Source organism: Stegodyphus dumicola, chromosome 5, assembly GCF_044657685.1.
Source record: "Stegodyphus dumicola isolate Sdum_Otavi_A_Nest chromosome 5, ASM4465768v1".
Lineage (NCBI taxonomy): Eukaryota > Metazoa > Arthropoda > Arachnida > Araneae > Eresidae > Stegodyphus > Stegodyphus dumicola.
In genome coordinates this window covers 84,738,114-84,762,444 of record NC_140772.1, presented here as the reverse complement: position 1 = coordinate 84,762,444, position 24,331 = coordinate 84,738,114, and the positions used below count along the sequence as shown (strand labels likewise).

The 24,331-nt window shown below is 31.7% G+C and overlaps 1 protein-coding gene across 2 annotated transcripts in view; it reads left to right on the top strand.

Annotated features, from left to right (window-relative positions):
* The first annotated feature begins 1,530 nt into the window (after nucleotides 1–1,530).
* LOC118191666 (thioredoxin-related transmembrane protein 1-like) overlaps nucleotides 1,531–24,331 on the top strand; it is a 49,940-nt gene continuing 27,139 nt past the window's right edge. Inside the window, exons 1-4 of one of the 2 annotated variants that reach the window (XM_035362500.2) lie at nucleotides 1,531–1,802; nucleotides 5,020–5,135; nucleotides 13,190–13,235; nucleotides 16,964–17,089. In XM_035362500.2, the coding sequence (XP_035218391.1) occupies nucleotides 1,651–1,802; nucleotides 5,020–5,135; nucleotides 13,190–13,235; nucleotides 16,964–17,089 (440 nt within the window). In that variant the 5' untranslated portion in view covers nucleotides 1,531–1,650. The remainder of the gene's footprint in view (nucleotides 1,803–5,019; nucleotides 5,136–13,189; nucleotides 13,236–16,963; nucleotides 17,090–24,331) is intronic. The other variant, XM_035362499.2, reaches the window with a different exon arrangement.

Sequence of the window (24,331 nt, the reverse complement as noted above, 5' to 3'; positions counted from 1 at the left end):
TGTTAAGAAGAATTTGGGACAGGAAAAGTCTTGACTATGAAGAGTTGGAAACTATTCTATGTGACTGCGCAGCTACAATAAACTCTAGGCCACTTACATATATTGAAAACATTTCGGAAGGTCTGAAGCCATTAACTCCCGCTTGTTTCTTACAAAGTATTCCTAGCAGTGAAACAACTGATTTAGACGAAATCGACAGTAAAAGCCTAAATATAAGATTGCGTTTTGTGCCAAAATTAAAGCAGGACCTAAGAATGAGATTTTGGAATGAGTATTTAGCAGTGTTGATTCATAAAGGTAAGAGCGGGGGAGAATCTTTAAGAGTTGGAGAGGTGGTTCTCCTAGAAACTGATGGCAAGCGTATCAACTGGCCTTTAGGAATTGTCGTTGAAGTCTTTTCTGGAGCAGATGGGCACTCATAAGTTGACAGAGTGAGAACAGCTGATGGAGAGAAGTTGAGATCATTCCAGATTTATACGTTAGAAGTCAACGGTTCGGAAAAGTTACCAGTCATTGCCCAAGATGCTCGAAGGGATAAAAGTGTCTCTAAGAAAATGTCTCTACCCCCTGCAGCTAATGATTCAGATTCCAGTGAAGATGATGATTTATCATCCAAAGTCCCAGAGTTTGTTACTAGGAGCTGGTCGATGTGTTAAAATTCCCAATAGACTTGATTTATAACTTTTGTTGCAATTTATAGGTATCCTACAATTTGCAAAGTGGGAGATTGTTTAAGTAATAGCAGCTACAACTCTGTTTAAGTTTTATGTTTTAAAAATAAGCTCTGTCGTTTTGTAAGTATAACTGCTTCTAATTTTGTAAATATCTGCAATTAAAGTGTTTTGTTTTTTCATGTTAAATCCATAGTTGTTTTCGAATCCTTCGGTTGTAATAGTTTACGCGAACATTAAAAAATGTCTACTCTTTTTAATATATATAAAGGAAATGTGTTCTCTTCTTTCTACATGTATAAGAAAAGGAACACATTTCCCTTTCCAATCTTTTGAAAGTCACCACGCTTAAAAAAGGATAAACTACACCAACATAGTAACCCACCTTAAAAAAAAAAAAAAAAAAAAAAAAAAAAAAAAAAAGTTCACTACAAACAGACTTTAGCAGTTCGCGTACTTAGGATTCCTTCTTTTCGATTCAGTTCAAATGACGGATCCGACAACTCAGTGCGAATGCGTTGTTAAAGTTGGCGCGTTTGTGTGTGAGATTATGACAAAGTCTTGAGGGCTATCTGCCTAAGGGGAGGGATGCCTTCGTGGAGGACTTTATAAGGGAAACTGGCTCGTATACATGTTACACATGGGGAAAACCACAAAAACGCCAATGCAGCCAGCCCGTCCGCGGGATTCGGACCGAACTACCAGTGTTCAGCGACTTTACCGTTCGACCGCTGGCGGGCCCTAATGTTGGTGCGAATAGACTTAAGAGACTAATCGCACTTCTGGTCCGAGTAGCATCGGCCTTGAAAATCGCTGTTCTAGCTCTATAGCTTGATTTTTCGTTAAGCGGGTAGAAAGACTTAAATAAACGTGCACGAAAGATAAATGTTTGAACTCGTTGTGTTTACTTCTCATGACAAGAGTTTAGTAAGCAAGTTGATAAAGGCGCTTAATTTGCGTCTTTCCTTAATTCAGTGCCATGTTATACAAATTTTACTCAGTTCTTTGTTTTCTGATCATCATCGTTGGAAGCTATGGAGATAATACACCTGAAAAAGCTAAAGAACTTATTGTTGAATTGAGTGATGAAAAATGGGATCAAATTCAGAAGGGACAGTGGTTGGTAGGATTGTAAGCAAAAATATTTCTATTTGTTTTGCCGAGATATGTAAATTGAATTTTTGAAAATCTTGCCTCATTACATATTTCATCAGCGGTTTAAAGGTCGTAATCTTGCCACTTTGTAAAGAATATATTAATCTTCTTATAGGATGGAAAACTACTATAATAATAATCCAAATCTGCATAAACATTATTAATGATTCAAAAATTTTAAAAGAAATAAATGAAAATGAGGTCTTAGGATCCTAATTCATTTAAATTGAAGATTGTGATTTAGCTGTGAATAATCTAATCAGTATTGTTTTATGGGTATTTGTCTGTTATCGGGACCGGATTAAAAAAAATGTGTGTATGTATGCATATATGTAGGTACACCTTGCACGAAAAACATGGGACAGTTTTATATCTCCCGTTCTACTGGACCAATCATCGAAATTTAACTTGAGTTTTCCATCTCTCGAAAGTGCGAGTTATGATATATATTAGATTTATATATAGTTTTGTTCTAACATAGGTATTTTGTCACAAAATTAGACGTTTTCTGAAATAACATACCAAATTTTTTCCATATCTCAATTCTATGACTCAAACTATGCCAAGATATTAAATTTTGTCATTTTTGATGAGAAATATATGGAGAAATTTTAAAATTTATCTTGGCAAATTTTTTTTCAGATTGCACCAAGAATAATTCACTTGGCAGACTTCTTAATTTAAAGCAACCTATTTTCCGAAACATTTTTGTTATTTTCGCTTGTATTAAATACTTCAAATTTCAAAACATGCCAAAATGTAAATTCACGCATATCTTAGAGGAAATTTGCAATAAAAAACTCTTTTTTGCAGATATGCTTAGGATTATACCTACTTTAAGATGATGAGAAAACTTTTCTAGGTTTTAATTCAAAATTTTTGAAAAATTATAAAAGTTATTTAAAAATATGAATTTTAAAAATAAATCATAAAAAATAGGAGAATTTTATTTGGAATGAACGTAAATTTTGAAGTATGAAAGGAGGAATCAAATAAGTTTAATAAAAAAGAGATATTAATAAATATATATCAAATTGGATTAACATTGAGAAGCTAAAATTTTGAGAGACAATTTTTTTTAAAACTACTCATGCGATTTTTACAAAACTTGGCAGTTTGCCATAATTTGAGTCATTGAACCAAAATATTTAAAAAAATTGGCATGTCATTTCAGAAAAAGCATGATTTTGTGTCAAATTACCTGTATTAGAACAGTGTTATATATAAATCTAATAAATATCCTAAATCGCACTTTCGAGACACGAAAAATGCAAGCTGAATTTTGTCAATTGGCCCACCAGAATGGGAGATATGAAACTGCTCCCCCTTGTTTTTTGCACAGTGTACCTAAATATTGATGTTAAAAAAATTGGTACTGTTCCGTTTTGAGGACTGTAAAAAATTGCCAAACTATTGTTGATGCCAGTGCTGCCAAAAATAATTGCGGCAACCCTAATGCAAGAAAGGAGTATAATAGAATAACTATCTAAGATTATTGTTTTAATTTAGATAAAAGGTTAATTTCTTGTAATACTTTTTTATTATTATAATTTATATAAAAAGCAAAAACATAACTGAATGGAAGCATAAGAATAAATATCTATTTCAGATCATTATTATAATTTATATAAAAAAAGGCTAAACATAACTGAGTGGCTACCAAGTTATCGCTAAAGCATTGTTTTATCTCGTTGGTTGTTCAAATATAATTTTCTATAATAAATCATGCCTTTTCTTTGAAAAAATTCTATTGCAGACTTTTGTCACTGGGCAATTCCCAAGTTGTTAAATCCACAGCATTATCAAAAAAGGATTTAAAAATTTAACTAGTATTTCAATGGCATCTTAAGGAATACAATCAAAAGTCCGGACGTCCATAATCCGGACCTCAAAGCTATAAACTTTCTGTGCATGCGTAAATGCATTATGCATTTACGCATGTGCATAATACCTTTATGTATGTGCATCTGCGTTTACGTGTGCACATATTACGTTTACGCATGCGCATTTAATGTATAATGGACGGTATAAGCTAAGCTAAAATTATCTAATTATCTATTTCAGTTAATGTTGCAGATTGCGTTGTTCCTTAATCTTCTAATTGGCTCTGGCTTATTATTTTTTGCAGACTGTTGAGCAATTTTATAAAAGTAAGTTTGAACTTTCATTTATGTGAAAAAGAATTTCCGATTCTGGAGCTGCCAAAGGATCTATAAAGCGAAAGCATGTTTCGATGTCCATCAAACAAAAAGTGGAATTGCTGCAAAAAATGGATAAAGGGCATATCCTGTGTTTCTCTAACCACTCCGAAATCTGTTTATCAATTTCAATTTCACTCTGCTCTGCGGGACGCGCACTGAACTGCAAGTTGATCTGTCAGCACTATCCTTATCTTCAGGGCAGATGTTTTTATTTTATTCGGCTTGTAATTCCTTACTAAATGTAGTATTTCATCTCGATGTACTCCTTCTTTGATATAATTTAAATCAAATTCCTCATCATTATAAATATCACAAATACACATCAAATAGTTTTCTGGTTGCAATTTTCTAATTTCGACTATGCGTAATGTATGCTTTATGCATGCGCGCATTGAAAGAAATGTTTAAAGTAAACAAATAAATATTAAGCTTTTTTTTTTTTTTTTTTTTTTTTTTTTTTTTGTAAATTTTGATACCCTTTAGATCATAATTGCTCTTTATTTCATAAATTATGGTTTCATATTTTTAATTTTATAATTTCTGCGTGCCATCTTACCAGATTTAAACTGATGATCTATAATCCGGAATCGCCGAAGTCCCGATGAGTCCGGATTAAAGACTTTTGACTGTATAAAACTATCTAATCTCACGAAATTTGAAATCGGCGTGTATGCTAGATTTGACACGCTGTTAAATGGATGCGTTTGCTAGATACATTTTTGCTGCAATTTTTTTTACGGTCCTCAAAACGGAATAGTACTGAAAAATTTAATTTAATGATTAATTTAATGATAAGTATTTAATGATTTTTTAGAAAAAATGATATATGTGACAGTGCCTCCTTAATACAATGTGACAAAATATTCTTTTAAACACGTTTATTTTATTTCATATACAATTAATTATTGAGAAATCAGTAAAATAGAATTATATACATAATTTTCATTAATGTTTGAATAAGGATTTCCTTCATTTTCTTAATTTTTCTTTAGTTTTGATAAAGATACGAAAGAGAGTTCACGCTTAGAAGAAGACTGGAATGTGTTTGCTGTGAAATGTAAAGAACAGAATATCAATGTTGCACGAGCATATTCATCAGAAACACCTGGTAAATATAACTAAAAGAAAGTCTCTTAAAAAATTTTTAGATTTCTGCAACCCATTGAATATCTGAAGTTAAATTGTTTAATCTTTTGACATTCTGTAAAATTTCTGTAAATGTGATGGTTAATAAGATATATATGCTAGTATAATAAATGTACAGTAAATGAAAGTATGTTATTTCAATAATGAATGTATTGAAATACACACATACTCATTCAAAATTGGCATTCTTTAAAGTATTACAAACTATTATTAAAGGGAAACATGTGAAACAGCGTAATGATACTTCATTAGCGTATCTACTGTATGGGCTTCAGCATTCTGTATTTGCTATTAAAATCCTTTACTAAAGCACAAATTGAATGGACTGTTAAATTATAATGATGTATACTTTCCTTTGCGTATTTTCATGTGTCTTGTGCTATAAATATCCTGAAACTATGTAATCAACTCCTGCATAACTGAGTCCTGTCTAGAAAACCAGAGTTAAATTTATTTTTTGTAGAACAGTAAAAAGTTACTATCACAAACCATCAGTGTAAAGCAAAACTGTCAACAGAAAATACAAAAAGAAAGAGAAAAATGCATTGTATAGCAGATGGTGTCTGCCAGATAAACTCGATAAAAAACAGAAAGTTTTAATTTTTTTTAAACACAAGTTCGAATACAATGACATAATTTTTAAAGAGAACAGAGTTTTTTTAAGCCAGAGATTGAAAAATCTGCAATGCACTCTTCAGAATTCAAACCACAGATTTTTCATTTGCCTGCTGGACATGCAACCAGTTACAACATGAGAGAATACATTAATTCCTTACATTCAGCCGTCTTTAAAGGTCATCTGGGGAGAGGATGAAACATAGTTCACCAAAATCCTGTGTGATGGATTACACCCACTCTCATTTAGTTTGAGCACCATTGTAGAGCTGTTAAGGGCTGTTCCCACTGGGGTTTATCTGAGCTAACAGAATCAGTTCCATGTGTCAACTAGTTCCGCTATGCCTGCAGTTCAGATTTTTCAACTTGCTGCCCTATGGAGAAAAATTGGTTTTGGTGATTGGTCAGCTATGTCGGCTGTGTCCCTTAGGTCAGATAAACCCCAGTGGGAATGGCCATTTAGATCTTTTAGAAACAGGAAACTTAAAAAATCAGCTATGCACTCATCAAGATACAAACAATACATTTTCTATTTGCTAACTGGATGTGCAGACATGCATTTCTCTTCCTTTCCTCAACATTTTAGTCACATGCAACACATCCAACTTCAGTACCACTGCTTACCATAGACCCTTCATTGGTTTGCTTTCCACCACACTTCAAATCATGTTATTCAACTAAACAAAAGTTAGCTTCATTTTATTCCTTTGTTTTCCATGCACTTCAAGCTGGCTCTTGATTAAGAACTAAATTATTTAAAAGCAGTAGCTATTGATAGGGGCTTTTCACCGAACATTATTAACCAAGCAGTTAAAAAATTCTCATCTTAACACATCAAAAGGTACAATCTTGTTTTAGGTGATTATAGGAATTCTGTTGTCATTCCTTTCTTTCCATCAATTAGCTATAAAATTCCACATATTGTACAGAAATTTAACTTTCAGGTCATTTATTCTCATAGGAATAAAATTCCGAGTCCCGTACTTAAGGACCCCATTCCAGATATGAATTCCTGGGGTATTTACAGGCTTCCTTACCAATATGGTTTAATTTGCATTTGCCAAACTAAGAGAGCCTTAAAATTTTGCATTAAAGAACATGAGGCATAAATTAGGAAAAAGGAAAAACTGTTGCACAGCATTGTTGGTCTGAAAATCACACTTTCTATTTTTCTGCAGCCAAAATTATTAAAAATCTTCCATTGGTGAGTTAGACTTTCTAGAGGCATTTCACACTAAAAAACACTTTCTGTTCTAGTTAATGACCCTAATTCCAACCCATCTTTACCTTCAGCCTTTAAAAAAAATGTTTTAGTTTTCTTGTTTCATCAATAGATGGCACGAGTAGATTAACCCCTGCTCAGCCATTCTTATCTTGTCTGGTTCATTTGCACTTTTATCGAAATTAGTCCTGTGAAAATTTGCAAATATAATGCTGATTTTCGTTGTTTGTCCTTCTAAATTAACATAGCTCTGCTGTAAAAAATGTACAGGGGTATATGTTCATCGATCATTGTTCCTCCCCATATCATCACACCTGCAACACCAAAGCAGTCACATTCCATGAGGTTCGAAGGAAGATTTGGTATTACTGATTCCCTCTAGGTATAAACATGTTTGGAATCAGATGTTAAACTAAACTTCCGCTCATCAGCAAAGAGAATATGGGACCATGGGTGTTCATTCAAATTCAGATGTTTTTTGAACCAGTTAAATTAATCTCTCTTTTGTTATGAAGATTGTGAAACATGTAACCTTGGCTTCCTAGCATAAAGGCTTTTTCATTAAGCCTTCTGCATAAAGTATGCTGTGATATAACAGTTCAAATGGTGGCTGCAGGTTCTGAAAGTGTAGTTGCCAAGTAGTGGACTTTGTGTTGTAACAGGTAGTTATGCCACATATTGATCTTGAGAAGCTGTTATTCATTAACAATCTTATTCATTAACAATCTTGTCCAAGTCTCCTTAACAGTTCCAGAGTTCTAAATTTGTTTGTATAGTGCATTATTTTTGAGCATTTTGAGTCCTTACATAGGATTACAGAAATTCACTCCGATATTAACTTTGCACAGAGTGCTTGATTCACTGTGAGAAGATGTATTGCCTTGATTTGTGGATCAGAAAGCATCTAATCATTTATGATTGGATAATGCTAACTAGGTTTGCCTTTCACATTTTTTTCACATTATTTTTGGGTACCTAAAGATAAATTTGGACACTAAAATATTGTTACAGTCAATTAAATTTTATGTTTCATATCTTTTTACTGTATCCAAAACAATTTGAAATAGATTAGGTAAATGAATGAAAAGTATTCATAGTTAGTTATAGAAATTTTTTTACACAAATTAAAAAATTATAAAAAATAGAAAATGAATTTTAATTCTTAAAACTTATGGTGAGTGCATTTCAAATCCTTTCATAAATTGTAATTGCAGTATACCTAAAAAAATGAATATTGTTAATTATGGATTGTTCATTTTGGTATAAAATTGCAAACGGAGTTAAAGCATTGAAACATAAATTGAAGAATTTATTTACAAGAGGCATTCGGTAAATTTTAAGCCTAACAGACATTTGTGATATAAATGTCCAAAGTATTTTAGTTTTCTGTGTAATATCAGTGAACTTAATTTAATACTTTTATTCCTAAATAGTATCTTTCATATGATCATTGCCAGTGTAATGTGAACCATGCAAATATTGCTAGTTTTTATTTATTAGTCCATTGGGGCAATTTGCCCGAAGGACTATTAATTTCGTTTTGGCATTTTGCATTGATTCACTACAAGCATTGTTTCACTTTTCAAATTGTTGTCACCAAGTATTATCACCCTGTATTATATTTAAAGAAATTAAATAATGAAGAATCTGCATAAATGTATGTCTGTTCGTCATATTGTGCCTAAACAACGGTACCTAGAGCCATCAAATTTTGAATAATATAATCCTCCTGTGAATATGGGCATCTGGAAGCCCAAATTTGGAATTTGTTTTATTATCAATTTCATATTTTGTAAAATTTTACAAATTTTTGATTAACAAACTCAGCATTTCAAAGCGAGCAATGGCAATGATGTACAGAAAAAGCATTATTGTGGTAGCACATGAAACTGTGTATCAGAAATTATAAAGATATGCTCTTTTTAAAATTATTTTGCAAACTGAATTGAACTGAATTTTATGGTTTAAGTGCGAAGAACATGATATTTAATAAATAAAGGTAACACACAAAATGTTAAAAAAATGTCCTTTTGGATGTAATTTAAAATCTGAAACCTTTCAGATTTTTTTTTTTTTTTCTTAATTTTTTTTTATTTATTTATTTTAAAGTATTTTAGAGCCATTTCTGGTTAATAAGGAGTATGTGAGATAGGCTGAAATTCACTTTGCTGAATACTTATGTAAAATTTAAAATCCTACAAGTATGCTCATAACACAATTAAAGGAACTTTTTTTCTGAAGGGATAAATTTAGGCTTTGTTGGCACTGTAAATCTGTGTTCATTCCTATTATTCAACAAAACAACAGCTTGTATAATAAAGTAATCGACAGTGAAAGATATCCTGCAAATTACAGCTACAAAATTTTCGAATATATTTACCAACCTCAAACCAAATGCCACATACTGTTCAATATTTCATATGAATGACTTCTACTCTACAATGACTTCTACTTACTTTATTATTTTTGTTGTAGAATTCTATCACGGCTGGCTGACTTATCAGTGTGCTGAATTGCAGTGTGAAAGGTCATGAGCTTCGACCTTACTCATAGATATCTCATTTTGGAATTTTTTTTTCACATTTTGCATCCTTATATTCATCATCACTATCTTTTCTCATGTATTTTTTTAAATGCATTTCCTATATTTAATCCTGAATCATTTTTGTTCTTATTTTATTTGAAATTTGTTTTTAATTCTAATTTTAAAATGTTCATTATACAGTTATTAGTAATTAGTTGTGTACTGATTTATCTGCATCTTTTTCTCTGTTGCATATTTTATTTTGTATATAGTTGAACGTAACCACCCTAGAGTTTAAACGTCATCCTAAATACGAAAATCAAAAATGTATACCAAAAATGAAATTATTTACTTTTTTAAATGTGGCAGCATCGGAACTGTCAATTCCTAACAGATGATGAACATTATGTTTTAAGCCAGTAAAAATATTTAATGTCAATAAGAAAGAATAAAATAAATTTCTTTAGTAAGCTAAATAAATGAATTTAATCATTAATTATTTGAAAGAAAGAATACTACAATACAAATTCTGAGGTCTGGGATCATCATAATTCTGGTGAATCCGGATTTAATATCATCAGTTCAAATCTAGTAAGATAATATGAGAAATTATAAAATTTAAAATATTCTTAATCAGTGAATTCATGGAAGAGTAATTTTGCATAAAAAAGGGATTTTTTTCGAATTCACTGAAATCACATTTTGATTCTGGTAAAATAAAAATTATCAAAATGGCAATATATTCTGATTAAAAACAATATTACAGATATTTGCTGTTCTGTTAATTGATTGATGATTGAGGGATTGTCATCACAATGTAAGACATCAGTTGTATCATCATCATTTAGCATTTCTGCTCATATTCCATTGATCAGGAAATTTTACTTTTTGCTCATGATATCCAGAAACCTTCAGATTTGTAGCTTTCACCCTGAAATTTATTGGTAGCTGTTGGTAGATGACTATAAATTATGCCTGTCATTTAAAAAATAGCTTCTTGATACATCCTATCATGATTTTGCAATGTCCCACATATCAGATTTTATAATAAAATATTTCTAGAAATCTTGGATGGTTTTCTGCTGTATTGTTTATTTACTTTATATCTGCATTTCTATTTTCATTTATTAAAACTGTAATTTTGATAAGATAAATAGTAAGAAATAGAACAAAATTAATAATAAACTGCTTCAAATCAGAAAGTTAAGAGTATAATTTGCTATAGGAACTGAACATAAGTTCCTTGGAATCTAATTTTGAACCAATGCCAACAAAAGAAAATGAGTATGGATAACATCCCAAATAAGTTTGTCTTGGGAATTTACTTATTGTTTAGATTAAATAGAAAATTGCTAAATCACTCACAACCTCTCAAGGGTCAAAAGTATCATCATAATATTAGTACAACATCAGTCAATGTATTATCATTGGTCAGGGTGCAATTATCTTGTCACTAGGTGTTTATAAGTGATATACAGGAATCTCAATTAGGGGGAAGGAAAATCTTTTTTAATAGCAGTCACTTTTTTCTTGAGTATTCTCCATTCCTAAACCTTGTAAGGGGGGGGAATTTGCTAGTGGCCGGGAAGTTCAGGTATTAGAATATTTAGAATATTGGACTCTGTTACCAGAATTGCCAGAAAATGTTTAAGTGTTTCATTCACCTTCTTAGCATCTTGTGTATTTAAAGAAAAGAAAAAGGCCTCAAAAACTAAAATTATCTTTCTCTCCCCCCCCCCAATTTAAAAAAAAATTAAGCTTACAGTTATCACTAAAAGTAAACCAAGCAATATCTTAATTAATGCAGATGAAAGGTTTTATTCACGTCTGATATTCACAGAACATAAATATTTCTGCAGAGTTATATTTTATTGTGATTATAAGCACATTAGTTCAGAAATATTAATTTTTTTAAATGAAGAATTTGGGAACATTTCATGTTACAAAAATAAATTAAATCACTTAGAAGCATTACGAATCAAAATTTAATACTCAGTGAGCATATATATTTTTTCTTTTTTTGTTTTGTTTTTGTTCTCTTTCTTTTTCCTTTTTTTACATAAAAATTACTTTATTTCTGTCTTTTTTCTGTTAATATAATTTTCTCCATATTCTATTAAATTTTAATTTGAAACCAATAGATTTTGCTAGGAGAGCTTTTACTTTCTAATTTATATGTGTGATAATATTTAGAGAATGATCAAATTATAAGGCACTTTATTTATTATGCATATTATTTTACAAGACCAAGAAATTTGTAATAAACAAGCACTGTCTTTCACAAACATAAATTAACAAGAGAAAATGTTAAATTGAACTCTAGGTATAAAATCTGAACTTTTTTTTTTTTTTTTTTTGGTTGTTGTTTCGGTAGATGGCCTTTCAAGTCATGTTATAAAATATGCATTTGAAAACATTTTTCTTGATCTTAATTTGCATTAAAATTTTATTATGCTTATAATAACTGTTTGCTGGTATTATGTGTCTTTTGTCAATTTGCTGACTATATGAAATTTCAAACGTAATAAAATGAACTGAATATAACACTGCTTGAAGGGACTGTAAAACAGCAGATGAAATGTTTCACACTTACAACCTTTTGTGTATGTCATGTAATTTTTTTTTCTGTTCAATAATTCTATGGGATAATGCTCTATTTATTTGGACCAATTTGTCTGTTAATCTACTTTCATCCTCACATTTAATTACATAATACACATCTCGAATCTGCATTGCTAATTTCATCCATATACTTACATAGATGTGTCTGAAGCCTTATGTATGGGTGCATTATCTCACAAAAAGCAACATTTTTGCTGTTGAGTATGGCACGTGTTTTTTTTTTTTTTTTTTTTTTTTTGTATGGCTTGTTGGAATTTGTCAACAAGTTAGCCTGACAAACATCTGTTATCTTAGTGCTGTGAAGCAAATCTTGAGTGATCAATGACTCTCTTCATGGTGAAATGAATGGTGACCAAAATCCGGCCAGTTTACTTTTATGTTCTGATCTTGTAGTCAGATCTGTGTTTTTACATTATATTATCCTTTTTAGTTTTTCTCTAATATTTTTAGAGGCCCATGTAGCATATACCCATAGCATATCTACTTTCTCATACAATTTTTTTCTACTAACCCAATATTTTTGCCTATTTCCATATCACATTCTAGCTCTTTATAATATACTCTGGCTTTTCATATTCGTTTCTTTAGTGCTTATGACCCACTGCTTCCTTTGGATGGTCTTCAAATGATACTTTCTCTAGCCAAAATAGAACAGCCTGTCTTTTGACCATGACAAAGAAAGGGGAATATATGTTAAACCTTTTTTGTCTAGAATTTAAGTGTGGAATGGTCTTTGATGTTTTCATTACTGGTTATTGCTTTTCAGAACCTCACAAAAATCAGCTGAATGACAATTAGCAACAGTCCTTATATTAATTGCTTCAGAAGGATGAAATATTCTTTTGTTGCATTTCATGATCCAGCAAAATTCTAGAATGTCTTGAACACTCTGCATATGAAACTATCTTATTAAATAAGAAATTCTTTTCCTCCTTTGTAAACTGAAAAGTGGAAAAATTATTTTTCAGTAACATATAGTATGCCTTTCTTTTAAATTATATTTTTCTCATTATATTTTATCTAAACTTTGCAGGTTTGCATGTGCGCTTCTTAGTAACTGATTTTCCAAAAGTATTTTAGTAAGTATTGGATTTTTTAAATTATTGGATTTTTAAAACCTGGAAATTGTATCTATATACAATCTTTTGAAAAAAAATCGAAGCACCATGAAGGAAGTGGTTGTTTTTGATGAAATTGAATATGTATATTAGCTCATACACAGATAATAAAATGATTAAAAAATCAAGGTCATAGTACCTGTTCACAGCTCACAATCACCTATTAAGTGTTCAAATTAGTAGTTGGTTGAACCACCCATGGCGGCAATGCATGCTTAAATTCGTCAAGGAAAGGAGTGGTAGAGGTTTCTAATGTCATCCTGTGACACATTCTGCCAGGCATTCATCAGTTGTCGCTCCAGATCTGCAATATTTTGTGGTGCCCGAATCTGGTGGCCTACTATGTCCCAGACATGCTCGATTGGTGAAAGGTCTGGTGACCTTGTTGGCCAAGAAGGAGTATCAACCGCACGGAGACAGTCCAGAGATATGTGAGTGGTATGTGAACTGGCATTATCTTGGGAAAATGGCCCCAGGATGACATACCATGAAGGGTAATGCAACCAGCCGCAGGATGGTATCAACATTTTGTTGAGCTATGAAAGATGTACAGAGGTCAACTAAAGATGACCTGCTGTCATATGAAATAGCACCTCACACCATCACACCAGGGGTTATGGCTATATGTCTTTGTTTTACAAAGGCTGATTGGGACCGCTGGCCCCGTCCTCTCCAGGCATGAACACGGTGGTCATCTGCTTCAAGAGTGAAGCAGGATTCATCATTGAACACCATACGATGCCAGTCATGATGATCCACTGCGACACCACTCCAGACGACTCCGCCGATGTTGTGGGGTCAAAGGCAAACGTATTAAAGACCTCTGTGAGCGTAACCCTGCCTCAGACAAGCACCGCGAGATGGTGGACGGTACCACAGGACATATAGACATGGCTGTAGTGCATTGAATAATCGGCAATGATACCATTGGAGTGGTTTGAGTCTGAGGAACATCATCCTATTTGGCCTTGCATTTGTGCTCCTTTTCCTTCCAGAGCTTTTATTTCATCAGCAGTTTCTTTGTAGCAACCATTGCTGCCAACATCTTTGCGCAGCAGTGTCTGTACGCTGCAGGTGGTGGCCTATTGCTCGGTATGACTACCCAGCTATACGCAACCCTACAATGCGAACACGCTTTTAGCATTTAGCTGTCTGTAAGGTCTTCGATATCGTCATAATGGCATCTTTAGTTGCTTCTTTACAGAGTTAAATAGCAGCAACAAAAAAAGATAAATTTTCCGCCTCTGTTACTGGTTTTATATTTTGCGAATTGCGTACTAGAAATGCGTGTTATGATCACAGTTCCTGTTCATTTGTCTTGAAACTTTTATCATTTGCATATTCAATCAAGATGTTTTTGCATACTAATTTTTATCATAATTGCAAAAATCCTTCTTGGTGCTTTGATTTTTTTTGCAAAAGAGTGTATTTTATGTATTAAAAATTTATTTACTTTGTAATAACTTTTATAGTAATATGTATATATATATAAATGTAATAGTAATATAATATATATACATAAATAAATGTAATAACTTTTGTAGCCTATTAATATAAATAAATTGAGATCTTTATATAGGAATATTTTTGCTGAAAAGAACAATATAAAAGTGCTAGGCTTTTTTGAACCTTTCATGATTATGTTTCTTCATATTGGCTTTTTTTGAGAAGCTATTACCTTTTTATGATATATGTTTTTAACTTTTTATTTTTCTTCTTCATGTCTCTTAAAATATAATATAATTATTTCTTGTTTTATAAATAGTTATAATATTTATATTAGTTTCAATAACATGGTTAAAGAATTTTCGTATTCTAAAATTCAGATGTTTAAAACTATTGTATTGAAATGGGCTAACTACTTTATTAAACTGAGAACAGCAAATGCATATTTTTGTTTAAAAATAAATGCATATAAATGCATTTTCCAAGTTATTCTTAATGTTTTACTCTAAGCTAGAGAGACGGTGTTCTATAAAATGTATATAAGAGAATTACCATATTTGACGGCATATAAGACGCATCCTTATTTAGAAGGCCACACACAAGGAAAAAAGTTTCAATAGTCCGCGCAACAGCGCGGTACCACAATAACTTAAAATGTGGTTTCTTTTAGTTCTCACGTTTCGCAAAAGCCAAATAAACAATCATTGAATGCAATTACCAAACATATTTTTATTAAGGAAAATTAACAAATGGCAAGCTATTTTGAACATGATATGTAAATTTCAATAATGAATAAATGAATGAATGGCAATCAAACATAATACAAAATAAAGCAGAAACAACAAAAAACACAGGTTCAAGGAAAATGTTGCTTATCATGAAATTAGACTTTAATCACTTTCAAAACCATAAAAAATCCGTTTCATTATCATCATCATTGAAAACGAGAATATCGTCATCACTAGTATCTCCTTCTTCGAATAATGCGTCATCTTCTGTTCCCTCAAGAGCATTACTGATTCCGCACTTCTTAAAGGACTTAACAATTACTTCAGCCTTTACGTCCTCCTAAGATCTTAAGATCTTTTTACCCACTCGCACACTTGTGAAATATAGGGCCACTTCATTCTACCTGAAGGTGTGAGGGTGTGATGTGTCTCTCCTATCCACTTGTTCCATCGTTCTCACACTTTTTCCTTAAATGGCTTATTCATCGATACATCTAAAGGCTGCAATTGGCTAGTCAGTCCACCAGGAATGACAGCTATCTGGGTTTTTAATTCTCTCGCTTTATTCTTTATGGTTTCAGTTCTATGGGCACTAAACTGATCCAAAACCAAAAGAGAGGGTTTTCTTAAGAGTCCACCAGGTCGCCTTGCCCATACGTTCTGTAACCACAGTTTTATTCCAACTTCATCCATCCAGCGTTTTGGATGAACATGAACAATTACACCCGTTGGAAGTTTTTTAGTAGTCTTCAGTTGATCTCCCAGCAGTCGGCAAGTACGTATCATTTTTTCGGTAGGTGGTGGACCGAAATGCCTTGCTGCTGCTTTGTTTCCATGCACTTTGGCGTAGTTTAACACTCCTAGTTTATACTGAATTGTGTAGCTTAATCTCTTGTTTCCTGTAGTCATATTTTCCAGGGTATTTTTTTAAAACAAATAGTTTTAAGCACCAATACCTACACGTTTATACAGAGTAGCACCGATACCGACACGTGTGTCGGCTGAGTCAAAGAAAGTGTATGTAAAGAAGAAAAGGCTCTATAGACGTAACGTGACCTTCGAACCTCAACATAAGCTTCAAGCTATGGCGCTTCTTGGCAACAGATATTTCACATATGCGCAAAATAATTTTGGCAGATGTAGAAAAAGTTATGTGTATCCTAGACCTTTATCCAAGCTAAAAATAGCATTCAGTATTGAAAGTTAACCTGTGTTCTTCACGTATAAGACGCAGGTAGCTTGAGACCAAATTTAGGAAAAAAAGTGCGTCTTATATGCCGTCAAATAAGGTACTGTGTTTAAATCTTGTCTTATTCTTTGAAAATATTCTAAAAGTGCATATCCAGTACAAGTTTGTTTTTGTCGAAAAAATATTTTACTATCACAGTACTATTATTCAAACATAGGAATTTATCTGTTACAGTTCAGAGAAAATTTTATCAGAATTTAGTCAAATTCTAAGGCAATTTAATGCAATTTCCATTGAATAATTTTAATTATTTTTTTTATTTCTAGCATTAAGAATGGAGTAGCACATGAAGTTTTGAAAGTTAATCGGCAAACATTAATTGATCTAATTAAAGATAAAAAATGGGACAAGTTAAAGGCAGTCAATTTCTTAAGTAACCCATTTTCTGTTCAGTAAGTATTTTTTCATGGCTGTTCAAAATGCACTTGTCAAGTTTTACAATATGCATTTAAATGCATATTGTAAAATACTTTTACAAGTCTATGTACTTGCATTTATTAAAACTAGTCTTTTAAATAAAATATAGTGACAGTATATTTTGTTATATAATATCTGAAAGTTGTGAAAATATAATCTTTTGCTTGGTCAATATATGGCAAGTCACTGTAAGATTAGTGGCTGTTAAAGAATGTGATTAAAATCTCTTTTAAATATTTAGCAGTAAATGATACATATAGGTTCTGGTCTTTGATCTACTGAAATTACCATTCGCTTGTGGATTAAAGAATAGATCCCATATATATTGTTTATGACTAAAAAAGGAGAACACATCAGATGAGAATTAATTTAAAATGAGTGCCACATATGTGGGGTAAAAGATGTCTATTTTAAAATGCAGTATACATGTTTCCATGCAGAGCATTTGAGTGCCAAAAATAGTTGACATTCCTTGCCCTTTGCTCTTAATATATTTTCTTACTTCCCAATTTTTGGAATGTGGCCTGAAAATTTTATTTTACTTTTTTTTTCTTTCTTTTCTCCTTTTTTTTTTTAACAAAAAGTAAGATGTCTTTTTCCAGAACATAAATGAAAGTTCTCTTCTTCCTTCGAAATCTCTGTGGTTATATCTCCTGTTATGTCCCATTTCAAGCTTTCCCAAATTAGGCTTTCAGGAACAAAACAGGTCGTTTCGACACCGTACGTTTCGACACAGGGACAGTTCGACGCCATATTTTTTTTTAGTATTTTTATTTATTTTTAGAATCAATATGAAGTAATATAAATAAGTAATATGACTGATTTTTATTTATTAAATTAGCCATTGTTTGCATGCATATTTGAAATAAATATATGTGTGTTTATGTGTGAAAGTCTTCTAGACTTTTGTTTGTGTCCCAGATTAGTGAGAAGCCCCCTCGCCAATGTCAAGGCCCCGGGACATGAGGGAGGTTTTTTTTTATTTATTTATTTCATAAAACAGCATCAAAAAGGCAAAATAAACAAATGGTAAATAAACATATGGTTACAAAGTAGTTATATTATATTGCAGACAAATATAATTACAGATAAATAAGATTACACATCAATAAGATTAGAGATAAATAAGATTACATCACAGAACTGTTATTATACTAATCCATTGCAAAATTATGCGCCATACCTTTCAGGTATTAAATTATTTCTCGATTTTCAAAATCTTCAACTATTACTTTTATTCTCATATCAGCTCGCAGATACCTATTCTGCTTGTGCGGCGATTCATCTCCACGTACAAATTGTTCATAACATTGATCAATTGATTTTTGAACACGCCTGAGACCATCTATGAATTCCCATAATGTGGGGTATGAAACACCAAATGATGATGACACCAAATTTATTTGAATGATGATGCAAACTTATTCTAAAAATAAATAAAAACATGAAAAGTATGGCATCAAACAAAAGCAAAAAAAATATGGCGTCGAACTGACCCCGCGTCGAAACGACCTTGTGTCGAATTGACCATGCGTCGAACTGTTGGTGTAGAAACGTTCGCATCGAACTGACCTGTACCGTTCAGGAAAGGGGAACAAAAGTCATCTAATTTGGGATTTTCTCAAATTATCTTCTGGAGGTGTTTTGGATAAGAAGATCAAGAATCATACCTTCTTAGGCATTCTGTTTTTAAACTTTGATTATAGTTTATAGGAAGAAATTGGGGGAGGGGGACACTGGTGTTCAAAGAAAAGACCTGGACTAAATAAAGCATGTATTATTTAGGATTATTGTCAGTTTTAAGCATATCTGTCAAGGAAAAGCCTGATTTTTTTCATGTAAATGGCTGAAATTGATTTTTTTTTTTTTTTTTTAACTTCTATCTACAGCATATAGGGGTTATAACTATCATTTCAAATGAAAACATATATCTAAAAACTCGAGATGGGTCCACTGAAAATCAGGTTGTTTCAGAAGTTTGCAACTCAATGAAAGCAATACAATATTAAAGAAGAAGGAACATATGTGTGCCCTGGATATTGCTAAAGTGGAAGATCTAAAATGCTTTGATGTATGTAAGAAACATGCCAAAGCAGAATGAACATCTGTATCAAGTATAGGAAGAAGAGGATTTAGTAAAAATTTTTTGTTCTTCACTTTGAGAATAAATTCATAACTATTTTTCCATTTAGTGATTTTATGACTAAGTGCATTTAAAAAACTGCAATTTGTGGAGCTGTAATCATAAATTTTAAAGCTGAATTTCAGAAAAAAATTATCATAGTGTGTAAGTAAAATCAACTGTATCTTGGAATGTGAAAACAGCGACATTGCTTATTAAAATTAAGAGCTGTCACTTGCATGATTGCCAAATTTTGGTGACTTCTGTAAGGTGGTTCCACTAATACATAAATACCAAATGATGTTAAATATCTGTGAAAATATGGTTTAAAAATTCTGAATCACCTATTGTATATAATAACCAAACAATAATAAAAATGCAACAGATAAAAGAATCATGGATTACCTTTCAATGGAATGGCAGAGTATAATAAAGACAGCTTTGCAGCTTAGCAACGCCTTCAATAGATGAGACTTATGCATATGAAGGCATCTTGTCCATTGTAAAGAATCCCTTTCCTCATTCCTTCTTAGCTTGAGGATTAAATTTTTGCATTATATCATGTGAGTTAAGTTTACATTGCATCTGAGTATTTTAACATGTATATAACAATATATATTAATTAAAGATATTTAAATGTTTGATGATCAGCATTAATTTTCTAAAAATATTCAGCAAACGGAATTTTACCCTAAAATTTATAGTTTTATTTAAAAAGTAAGCTTCAAGCCTAGGAAATGCTTATTTAATATTTTGCTTTTTTTTTTTTTTTTTTTTTTTTTAAGTTTCCTATAAATTAGGTTTGGCAACAAAATTCCATCATTCTTCAAAATAAAATCATTGGGTGGTGAAAGGGGTGTCTTGAAGACAAATGATAAACTCTTTTCCCCTCAGCAAACAATCGCCAAAAGCAAAATAACAAATAAAGCAACCCTTGGTTTGCCCCTATTTGAAATATACTACCCCTGTTGCTATAGTGACCACCAGACACTTTGGCAGGAGCTGTTCTTCTCGTAGACAGACAGTATAGCATCTTTCAATTGGTACCAATCTACACATATGTGTTTTTCCTAACTTCAGTTTTTCATGCATGCTCATAGTTCATGTTTCTTCAAGTAGTGAAAATTTCTGCTTTTAAATTACAGTTGTTTTTCATTGAAAATATCTATAATGCTTATTATTTTCAATCTACTATCAACTGTTTTGAAAATAGACATAATATGCGATTATATGTGTAAAAAGAAATCATTTGGGGATGCTTTGTGAGCAGCGTTAAAAAGAAGAAACGTCTTGCTGATAATTGGTTTAGCAGATCACAAATATCCTTTCTTATGGCATTGTGGTTTTTTTTACTGTTGGAGGGAGAAACTTATTTCAGTCTCGTGTGTGACAAACTATTAAGCATGGGCAAAACAACAGTCATCATCTGAAATAGTTGCATGAGGAAAGTCAGTTCCTAATTTCTCACAGAATATTCAGACAAGAAAAACAGGAAGAAATGATAAAATCATGGAAATTGAGGAGTCTGTATTCATAAAACAAAAGAATAACTGTTACAGCAATGGATTTTAGACAGCATTTGCTGCAGTTTATTGAAGAAACGAGTTTCCATCACTACAATGAATCATAAATATGAGTTTGTGAATTCTGCTACTAGAATTCATTCAAGTAGGAATGCTTGTGAGGATCAGTAAAATGACTGAACAAAAGGCACAAATGTACTGTTTACCATCACCTAGAGTCCTATCTAGTAGAGTTCACTTTCAGGCATCAAGTCCGTCGTGATAATGTGTTTGTAGCAGCAACTGCTGAACTGTGGTCTCCAGAAAGAGTTTGTAAAATGTTAATTTTTCAGCATGTTTATGAATGTTTTAATAAATTGATAAAAAAATTGCATACTCTGATAAATTACATACCTTAAAATTTATAATTTCATTCAAAATTAATAAGCATAATGACTGTTTTAGAATAAAAAATTGCTATGTCGACAGAATGCAACCAGTTACATCATTAATCTTTATTTCTCACACATGCACAAATCATTAACCGTTTGTTTCTCCTCAGTGCAGAAACATGTAAAATTAACATTCTTGCTGCTGCAGGAAACAAGTATTCAAAACCACTTGTTATTTTTTTACAGTTCTTTCTTTTCATTTTTATATCTCCAAAACACATCATTTACTTTGATTGTGAAGGCAACTAAGACCCTTTCCCTTACTCGGGAACTTGAACTTTTAAGAAAATTTCATCATTAAACCAGTTCCAGGAATTCCCCCCCCTTTTTTTTTCTTCTATGTAAATTTTTGGCCTTAAAGTATATATAGATATAAAAAGAAAATAAAAAGAAAGTGAAAAACTTTTGTTTTTAAAAATTGGTAATTTTAGATTTTAAATCAGAGCAGAAATTAAGATTTTAAAAGAGTGGTACTTAAAGTGAGGATTTATGAAAGCACAAGTTAAGTACATTTTATTTTACTATGGATTTTAGTCTGTTGGTTTGGTTAATTTGGTTTGGTGTATTTTTGGAGGAGGTGTTTATTTTATTAGATTTGGTGCATTGCAGATGGAGAATATTTTAAGCATAAAAGTTGAAGCTGCTGTAGAGGGTCACTGGTTATTTTAATGATGTAAAGTTTTTAATTTAATTTTTCAAGCCTTTATTGTGCATAAAATTTGGACACTCATACCTCTACAATTTTTAACTTTTAAGGATTTGTATGTGCTACATATGTGCATTTGATATTTTTCATAATAAAACATATGGAGAGTACCAATTCTTAATTTTCCTTCAGAACTAAATAAAATGACTCCATATTGAAGAAACAATCATTTATTACCTTAAACTTGCATGATCAATGATTTGGCTCCATAGCTGCCATTTTATTTGGCATGCATCTCAAACCAAAACATCTACATCAAAACATCATTGAATAATTTATATCCATGATGTCAACCTAGCGAATCATTATTTATTACTTTATACTTTCATCACTCACTGCATGCCTATCATCATGTGACTATTAACATATGACTATCAACACATGACAGCTTGAGAAGTGCAGTAATGCCTAAACATTTTTTTTTTATTTTTTTTTATTTTTTGTAATTGAATATGAAGGAACATGGTAATCTTTTACACTGACATTATGCTTGTCAGTGATTACACTATTCTGCGAAATGTTGAGAAGAAATTTAATTGAAATTTCTATCCATATGCAAAAGAAAAACTTTATAGAACTTTCTTTTTGTAGGCTTTGTAAATGATACTCTCAGACCAGAATATAATATTTAGTGCTGTTTACATTGAGAATAACTGATTTGTTATTCAACTGGTGCCACCAGAGCTGTGGCCACACCGAGCAGCATAATTTAGGAAGCCAAAATTTTTAGAATTTAGTGAAGCAGCGAGTTGCAAAATTAGGTGATGGCAGAATCTTTAGAATTTAGAAAAGGCACTGGGATGCAAAATTTTTAGAATTTAGGAAAGCATTTGGCAGCAGAATTTAGATTCCATAGAGATTGCACCAGGCCATCTGGATGTGGCAGTTTGTTTATTCAGGACTGAGATAAACGTTTAACCATGTGTGTGAAATATATGTAAATGTAATAAATAACTAATAATTCAGGCTTAATTTCATTTGTGTGCAATAGAAGCAAGACAAAGTTTAATGGAACAATATGTGGGCTCACTAAAGAGTGGCCAATTTCACGATACATTTTTATCACACATATGAGAGCCTTATGATTTAACAGATGATAAGCCTTATGATGCTGGCCACAAATATGAAATTTTCAGATATCACAAACAAAGAGCTAAATTTTCTAATTAATGGAATTTGTGAAGAAGTGGGGAGAAATGGTAATAAATGAAGATGATATAACAGAAGTTTTCATTGCCATGGCAATGGTTTTAAATCCAGAAAATGTTGCTGTTGATACTAAAGAAAGTGACAGAGAGGTTGTTGAGAACAAAAATTTTCAATAATTTCAATTGACAAGTGGAAATTTTCAATACAGCAATCACAGGACCTTGAACAATGGAACTTTGTAACTGAACAAGAAATTATGTAAATCTACACAATTAAAGAAAAAGTATTAGCGTAAAAAACAAAGCTACTTAAACAACTTTTATTGAAAAAAGTGCTTAATAAAGCCCACAAATATATATTAAACACTTTTTTTGTATGTGTATTTGTAAATTTTGATTCCCTTATGGTCATAAATGCTTCATTATTTCATAAACCACTATTTCATATTTTTAATTTTGAAGTTTCTACATGTCATATTAGTAGATTTAAACTGATTATCAAATATCGGAAAAATTCCCAAATTCATCATCACCAAAGTCCTGACGAGTCCAGAATCGTATTTTATTCCCCCTGTCTTATTTTACAGTAAACACTAAGCAATTGTACTTAATATAATATAAATATCAACTTTTTATATGCCTTCCTGGTGTAAGTGGAAGCATACTAGATGCATGTTGGAAAGTTCCAGAGTTCGAGTTCTGATGAGGACACTGCACATTTTTCATGTCTCCTGTTTTTTTTTTTTTTTTTTTTTAACGTAATTACTCTAGATGTGGCACCCGAACTGAAAGATAGTGGACGATAATTCATCACCACCAGGATTTGGCAATTGGGGACGTTAATCACCAGTTGTCCTTTAAAAGGGGAGTATATAACGTATTTTCTCTCTTTTTTCCTCATGCTTTTGTGATGTAATTGGAACGCTTCAAGTATTAACTTGTGTTCAAGAGGTCCAGGGAGACTCTACAGCATAAATAGCAGCAATTCACATGAAAAATGTGAATCAATATTAATTATTGCAAAATCCTGTAGATACGTTATTGTACAAGACACTATCATCAGATTTTGGATGTATGGGTTATTGGTATTTCAAATGGATGTATGGGATGTAGATGCTTTAGATTTCAAGTCTCTCAAACCTACCTCATATGTCTAGTTTAGGTAATGATATAGCAAAATGGAAATGTAATCAAGCAATAATTGAAGAGCCAAGTGATAGGAATTGTGAACTTAATGACATTGATCAGCGAGTATTGTCACTACTTGATTCTACTGTGAATTTTGAT